The 6,913-nt window shown below is 41.7% G+C and overlaps 2 protein-coding genes across 2 annotated transcripts in view; both read left to right on the forward strand.

The window, feature by feature from the left end:
- Nucleotides 1-6,258, forward strand: part of RBM34 (RNA binding motif protein 34) — a 6,559-nt gene extending 301 nt beyond the window's left edge. Inside the window, exons 2-10 of the mRNA XM_008643367.2 lie at nucleotides 196-341; nucleotides 1,360-1,579; nucleotides 2,160-2,219; nucleotides 2,780-2,823; nucleotides 3,289-3,372; nucleotides 3,592-3,655; nucleotides 3,788-3,830; nucleotides 5,059-5,177; nucleotides 5,892-6,258. Of these exons, the coding sequence (XP_008641589.1) occupies nucleotides 196-341; nucleotides 1,360-1,579; nucleotides 2,160-2,219; nucleotides 2,780-2,823; nucleotides 3,289-3,372; nucleotides 3,592-3,655; nucleotides 3,788-3,830; nucleotides 5,059-5,177; nucleotides 5,892-6,200 (1,089 nt within the window). The 3' untranslated portion in view covers nucleotides 6,201-6,258. The remainder of the gene's footprint in view (nucleotides 1-195; nucleotides 342-1,359; nucleotides 1,580-2,159; nucleotides 2,220-2,779; nucleotides 2,824-3,288; nucleotides 3,373-3,591; nucleotides 3,656-3,787; nucleotides 3,831-5,058; nucleotides 5,178-5,891) is intronic.
- A 622-nt stretch (nucleotides 6,259-6,880) lies between these two features.
- The window catches only part of TOMM20 (translocase of outer mitochondrial membrane 20), a 9,982-nt gene continuing 9,949 nt past the window's right edge, over nucleotides 6,881-6,913 (forward strand). Inside the window, exon 1 of the mRNA XM_017744798.1 lies at nucleotides 6,881-6,893. Coding sequence (XP_017600287.1) covers nucleotides 6,881-6,893 — 13 coding nt within the window. The remainder of the gene's footprint in view (nucleotides 6,894-6,913) is intronic.

Genomic DNA, 6,913 nt, shown 5'->3' on the forward strand with positions numbered 1-6,913 from the left:
GGGTGCCGGGGCAGCTCGCCCGGCTGGTGGGGCGGGCGGGGGCTAGGGGTGTGTGAGCCCGGCAGGGCGCCAGCACCGCTTCCCGCAGCGGTGGGCTTCGGGCAGTGGCGCTCCAAATAAGTTGCAGTATGTGAAGTAACTGCGGGGCGTTCCTGGAATTTTGTCCTTCAAGTCTGTTTCTCTTACCGTTTTTAGAAGGGAAATAAGAAAAGGAAGCGTGCAGAAGAAGGGGAGAAAGTGTCAGAAGACCAGAGCTCATCCGTCATACAAGAACCTCCAGTAAAAGCGAAGAAGACCAGAAAAAAAGAACGTTCAGAAGCAGAGAAAAAACTGTCAGAGAGGTGAGTAGGTGACACCATTTTATGGTAAAATTAAGCCCCCCAGCATCTACGGTACTTGTAATATGAGTTTAGTGAAACAATTAAGTTCTCGTCTACTACTCATCTTCAACTTGGTGTTTAAGATTATTTTTAAGATTGTGCAAACTTCTGTAGTTTTCCCTTGAAGGAGAAAGTAGTGTAGCTTCTTGAAACACTAGGTCCGTGAAGTGCAAATGCCCTGCTAGAGAGCCATCAGGTCCAGCAGTTGGAGATGAAAACACATGTATCTAGTTCTCTGGCACAGGGAGATGCTTTCTAGCTGTCCTTGGCTTTATCCAGCAGAGGGGGTTTCGGCAGGGTGCCAGGCACAGTGAGCAGTGTGTATCTGGGCCTCTGCAGTGACACAGAACCTCTCTGTGACCTCTTAAATACTTGAAGCAAGGTGCTTCAGAGCAGATTGGAAGCTGATCATGCTACAATGCAGTTTGGATAATAAAGTGAACTTGGTTGTAGCACAAGGCTAACACCTCATCCTGGCACTGGGCCCATGGGACCTGCTTGCTGGGTTTATGTCTGTAGCCTTCCAGAGACTCCTTCAGATCTGCTCGTTATTCATGCTGTTATGGCAGGTTTGGATAGTGAGAGATTTGTTAGTGCATGGCAGTATTCCAGAGGTTTGTTCTTGTCAGTCTCCTGCATACTGACAAGGATTTAGCCTGTTCTTAGGTCCAACATGCAAAGATGATTTTTTTTTCCTTTAGTTTTAAAGGCTATCAAATTATTTGATTTTGATGAATTTCTGTGTGATTCCTTGTAAATAGTGAATGCAGTGTCCTGGGAACAGCAAATAGTTTTTCATGTTACTGAATGGTCAGATACGTTTGTTTAATGCAGAATAAACAAAATAATGTTTGAAATTTTAAGTTGAACATAATAATTTCAAATGTAAGTTAAAATATCTTGGAGGCTTCAGTTCTTTGACCCCAAAACACCTGTTTTTTTCCCATCAATTGTAAACTGCCTGTTTGTTTCTGGTCAGAGAGAATGCTTTGGAGCAGGCAGATGAGGAGGAGAATCAAAAATTGTTTCCAAACAAAGTGAAGCAAAAGAAAAAGGCTTCTCAAACCATCACCAAAAGTGTTGTTAATTCAGCTACGGGTGCTACTGCAAAGCAGCGGAAGAGAAAAAGGGTGGCTGATGAAACAGCGGACAGAAGAACGGTGTTTGTTGGAAACTTGCCTGTCACTTGTACTATTCAGGTACGCAGGTGGGTTCTGTCCACTGAAGGAATGAAAGGAGTTACAGCATTCCTCAGTTTGAGGGGCTGTTTCCAGCTGGGAAGCCATACACACTTGTGATTGGAACTGCTTTTGGGAAAGTAGGAAATAGTGCTTGTTCTCAGAAACCATTAGAGACAATCTCTGGTTTCTTGGAGTTGGGCTTCCTACAGCAGTAGATGCAGTGGCTCTTTCTTGAGTAGAACTGGTCAGTTTCTTGTCAATGAAAAAATGACTGAATAAATGAGAACTGCATTTACAAAGTTACTCTGCTACTAATTTTGTATGGAAACAGTGCTTCAGGTTGTTACATAAAACATGTTAAATTTAAACTTTCTTCCACAGTAGGAGGCACGACTTCAGTTTTGGCAATCTGTAGAAGAAGAAGCTGCCACAAAAACCACAGAAATAGTTATGAATTACTTGCATTTTTTTAGTAGCCCATTAAGAGACCTCCTATAAGTAAAACCGTGTAAGAACAGTATTTCTTATAAATACTGAAAAATAATTCTCATTACCAGGTTGAAAAGTGTACTGAATATTTGTAATATCATCTGTTTAGGTACTGAAATCTCTTTTTAAGAAGTATGGACAAATCCAATCCATTCGCTTCCGGTCTCTGGTATGTTATTTCCTTTAATGTTACATACCAAAATTATTTGTTGATGTTAAGGGGCAGTAGTATTTGTAAGGCTTGTATCTTCACTAGTTCGGAAGTGGTTTGGGGTATGTGGGTTTTTCTATTAGAAGAAGCCTTGGAGATGTTACCCCAGGAGCACCACAGATGCCTTTTTCCTGTAGCAAGAGCTGATCCAGGATCAGAGCTATAAGTTCTCTGACAGAGGAATGCCTTTGTTATTGCTGTTTTGGCTGAGGCATTGCTCACCTATTTTTAAATCATAGTAGCAAAGACACGTTGATTGTAAATCATGGTACTCACTAAAGTAGTTGACAATAACCCTCTTGGGACTCGAGAAACAAGTCAGACAAAGTCAAGGCAAGCTCTTTAACTCTGAGGGTTTTTTAGACCATCTCTAGGTTCAGCCGCTTCCATCATTTGTTCACTGTACTGGCGATGTTGCTTTGGGTGGCACCTGCTTGAATTCTTCCTTGTCTTACAGAAAAACTTTTTGTTGTAAATTGACTCTAGGCCCACCTAACTCAAGCTTTTTTATCTTTAAGATTCCAGCAGAAGATACTGTATCCAAAAAGGTAGCAGCAATCAAGTAGGTTCCCCTTGTGAATTTTGTGTATTTTTCAAGGCCTGAACAATGTTTTACTGTTGGTTGTTATAAGTTTGTCTGTATTAAGTCTTTTTTATGTATTTTGTGTTTGTCTTTTGTCATTGCCTTTGTATTAAGGTATTAAGTTTTCTCGACAAGTAATAAAGAATTACGTGCCGTGTGTACTAGTAATTTGTTACCTGAGGTTGCATTTCTTATATTTTAGGAAGGAGGAAGATGCTAAAAGTATTTAATTTCTTTGGATATGTCTATGAGTTGAGGACGCTTTCTCAGGGAGCATATATGGGCTGTACCTTGCATGTACAGAGGTAGCTTGACCTGCAAGTGAATTGAAGTTGTTAGTGAGCACAGAACAAGCAGAGGCATAAATGTGTTCAGCAAGAAGTGCTTGTGCACTGCACAGCATCAGCAGGATTTAAGCAGTAACGTGTCCCTTTTGTGTTCCAGGCATAAGGTGCACCCAAATGCAAAGTTTGTCAATGCTTATGTTGTCTTTAAGGAAGAATGTGATGCCCAGAAGGCTCTGAAGGAGTAAGTCTCAGTTTTGTTTCTCATCCCCTGTTGAAGACGTAGATCAGGTAGATTTATAGCTAAATTTAAACAACCTCCCCTCTGTTGCTTGAATCAGAATAAAATGTTGGTTCAAACTTAAAAGTAACTTTGCTTTTGGAATACTGCTATGCGGTGACACAGTTGATTAAATAATGCTTTTTTTTCACTTTTTAAACTTTTTGCTTTTGACCACGAAAGGAACGGAACAGAAATTGCTAGTGGATTTCACATCAGAGTTGACACTGCATCTAAAACCAGTTCGGTAAGTAAGATGTGTGGCCAGAAATCCCCTTTTCTGCTTTGGTTGTGGGGGATTTTGTTGTTTTTGTTTGGTTGTTTTGGTTTTTTTTCTGTAACAAATAACTTACTGTCCTGTTTCTCTTGTTTCCTTTAGCATGACAATAAACGATCTGTATTCTTGGGAAATCTTTCATATGGTAAGTCTAAAATGGATTGTTATGCATCATTAATTTGCATTTATGAGATAGTTGACATTAGGCTTTTTTTTACCTCATTTATTGGTATTTAGGTATTTAGGGTCACATGTTTAGGCAGATAAATACCTTTTGCTGGAGGTAATTTTTATTTGTTAATTGAAACACCTAAAGGGGCTGTAAGTTTCTGTCAAGTTCTGCACATTGATTGTAGGTAGCATTGCAAGCACTTTGAATTCTTGTTGTTACTTCATGTTTTTTAAATAAATATGGCTAAGTTGCATAGGCCATGGCATTCTAAACTGCTCAAGGGTTACCAATACCTGTTTGTGAACCAATTCCAAGTGATGGACAGTGATGGCTTCTCCTTTTGGTGCATTCTGTGAGCCACAGGCTGAGTGACTCCATCCAGGCAGGGCTAAAAGTTGGACTTGATAATCCTTGTGGGGCTGTTCCAACTCAGAATATTCTATGATTTGCTGTGCTCTGAAATTACTTCAGCAGGTTGGACCTTTCTCAGCACATCTAGGTCCCATTGCTGTAGTTAAACCCATACTGTTGAGTTCAGCCCCTCCCCTCAGCAGAGAGGTATTTTATCTACAGCAGGGGATTGTGTGAAGTATACCTATACAAAAAAGGAAAGTAACTTGTGTTTTTGTGATGGCACATCACACTTGTCCGCCTAGGCGTGAGATGGAGAAAGGCTCACAAATCCGGCCATTATCACAATAATTGCATAGCAGCTGTGGTTGGAAACTGTAAATCCCTTCTCCCCCATTCAGCTAAAATTCATGGCTCAGTCAACCAGCAGTTGAAGAACAGCCAGCTCAAGCTCATTATCATCAGCATTAATTCTTAGAAAGAAATTCTGGCATAAGGAGGAGCTTATGTATAGCAGGAATCTTAATTTCTACTCCGTTAACAACCATAAATGAAATGATTTCAAGAATTTATTTCAGTCTTTGCCTTTGTTCTTTGTGATTTATGTTGTACTCTTCAGAGCTGGAGAATTGGTAACTGTCAAAGTAAATAAAGTCCGCATTGTCAGCTTGCTGGGATTTTTCTGAACTGCTGATATTTGTCTACCTATCCGTATTCATGTGATAATATATACTTAAATATATTTGTCTGTGTCCCTGAATTGGTAAATGTGGAATAACTGGATTTGTGCCAGGCTTTTAAAGCCATGTGTCTCCCTGAAGAGGCATCTGTTCCGTTGTGTTGCCTGCAGACATCCGCGATGATGCCGTGCGGGAACACTTCCATGTCTGTGGAGATGTCGTGGGAGTGCGAGTTGTGAGAGACAGGAGGACGGGCTTGGGAAAAGGCTTTGGCTACGTCCTCTTTGAGGTATGTGTGAACAGCCTGCTCCAGCACACCGGGAGTTCTTCAAAACCTGAATTGGGGCTACCTTTAGAGCATTTTTATTTTCTTTTCAGTAGTTTTTTGGGGTGTGTACATGTGTATGTATGATGTTACATGGTAGCATTGTTGTGTATGGTGAAAGCAGCTTGGAAGACCGGTTCTGTGGAAGCAGATACAAAACAAACTATTTCAGGTTTTGTACACGCTTGGGTGAAGGAAGTGAGTTTGAGGTAAAGACTTAAAGGAGGGACAGATGAGTTTGTTTGGTGTAATTCAATGTTCTTCCATTTCTTATGTGTCAAAATGTGAGTGGAATCCTCTCCTGCAGCTGGTTTGCTTACTGGTTCTCCACTTTTGATCCAGTACAACTTCTTTTCTCTCTCCCGGCCTCATTTTCCTTAGTTCATTTCCTGCAGCCCAGTGCCTTTTTTCCCAGTTTTTCCTTGTCTCTCTGCCTCAGACTTTGGTGTCTCATGAAAGCTGTTTCATAGTCTGTTTGCACATGTCTGTGCCTCAGTGTGTGCGCTGTGCAGGGGTGCTGGTGTTCCTGAGCAGGGATGTTGTGTCATTCCCTACATAGAGTGGTTTGAGTGCTCTTCATTGTAAAATCCTGCTTACCAATTTTAAATACAGGTAACTGTTCATTTGAAAGCAATCTGTTGGAGGTAATGCTTTTAAACTGGTTGTCTGGTTTTGTAGAATACAGATGCTGTACATCTTGCTCTGAAACTCAACAACTCAGTTCTGATGGGAAGAAAGATACGAGTGCAGCGTGTAGTGGACAAGAGGAAAGCACAGAAAAGTCCAGACCAATCTCATGCTCCCAAGGACAGAGCTGATAAGAAGAAAAAAGAAAAGAGCTGTTCTAATGATTCTTTTGTTGGTGAAAAAGCAACCCCATTAAAGAAGAGCACGAAACCGAAAAGACTAAAAACTATTCCTAGGAGTAAAGCTGGGAAAAATAAACAGTCCTTTGATAAAAATCAATCGGATAAAAATGCTAATTAGTGTTATGAAGATGGATATATATGAGAGTGTTGTGTCATAAATTTTGTTTGCTAATATAGCTGTTGTCATTCTTGGTGTTTGCTCTGGGGCATTTGGCTTTTCCCAGAAGGCAGCAGGAGGTGCTCCATGATTTTATTCCTATGTTCCAGGAATCCGTCTCTAGCCGAGGTCTTGCTGTAAAGATTATCTGTGAATTCTTTGTTTTGGAGTTGTGTAGGATTACCCACAATGATTATAGGAAAAAGTGACTCACCTGCAGAATGATGAAGTAGAAATCGTTACCTTGATTTGGGTGGGTTTTTTTGTTGTGCAGAGAAGGGCAGTGGAGCTGGTAAAGGGTCTGGAGCCCAAGTCTTATGGGGAGCGGCTGTGGGAGCTGGGGACTTTCAGCCTGGAGAAAAGGAAGCTCAGGGATGGCCTTATCGCTCTCTCCAGCTCCCTGACAGGACGGTGTAGCCAGGTGGGGGTCGGTCGCTTCTCCCAGGCAACAAGTGACAGGATGACAGGACATAGCCTCAGGCTGTGCCAGGGGAGGTTTAGGTTGGACAGCAGGAGAAATTCATTCACAGAAAGGGTGATTAGACATCGCAACGGGCTGCCCAGGAGGCGGTGGAGTCACCGTCCCTGGAGGTGTTTAAGGAAAGACAGGACGTGGCACTGAGTGCTATGGTCTAGTTGCCATGGTGGTGTTCGGTCAGAGGCTGGACGCGACG

Source organism: Corvus brachyrhynchos, unplaced genomic scaffold (assembly GCF_000691975.1).
Source record: "Corvus brachyrhynchos isolate BGI_N302 unplaced genomic scaffold, ASM69197v1 scaffold70, whole genome shotgun sequence".
NCBI classification, from domain to species: domain Eukaryota; kingdom Metazoa; phylum Chordata; class Aves; order Passeriformes; family Corvidae; genus Corvus; species Corvus brachyrhynchos.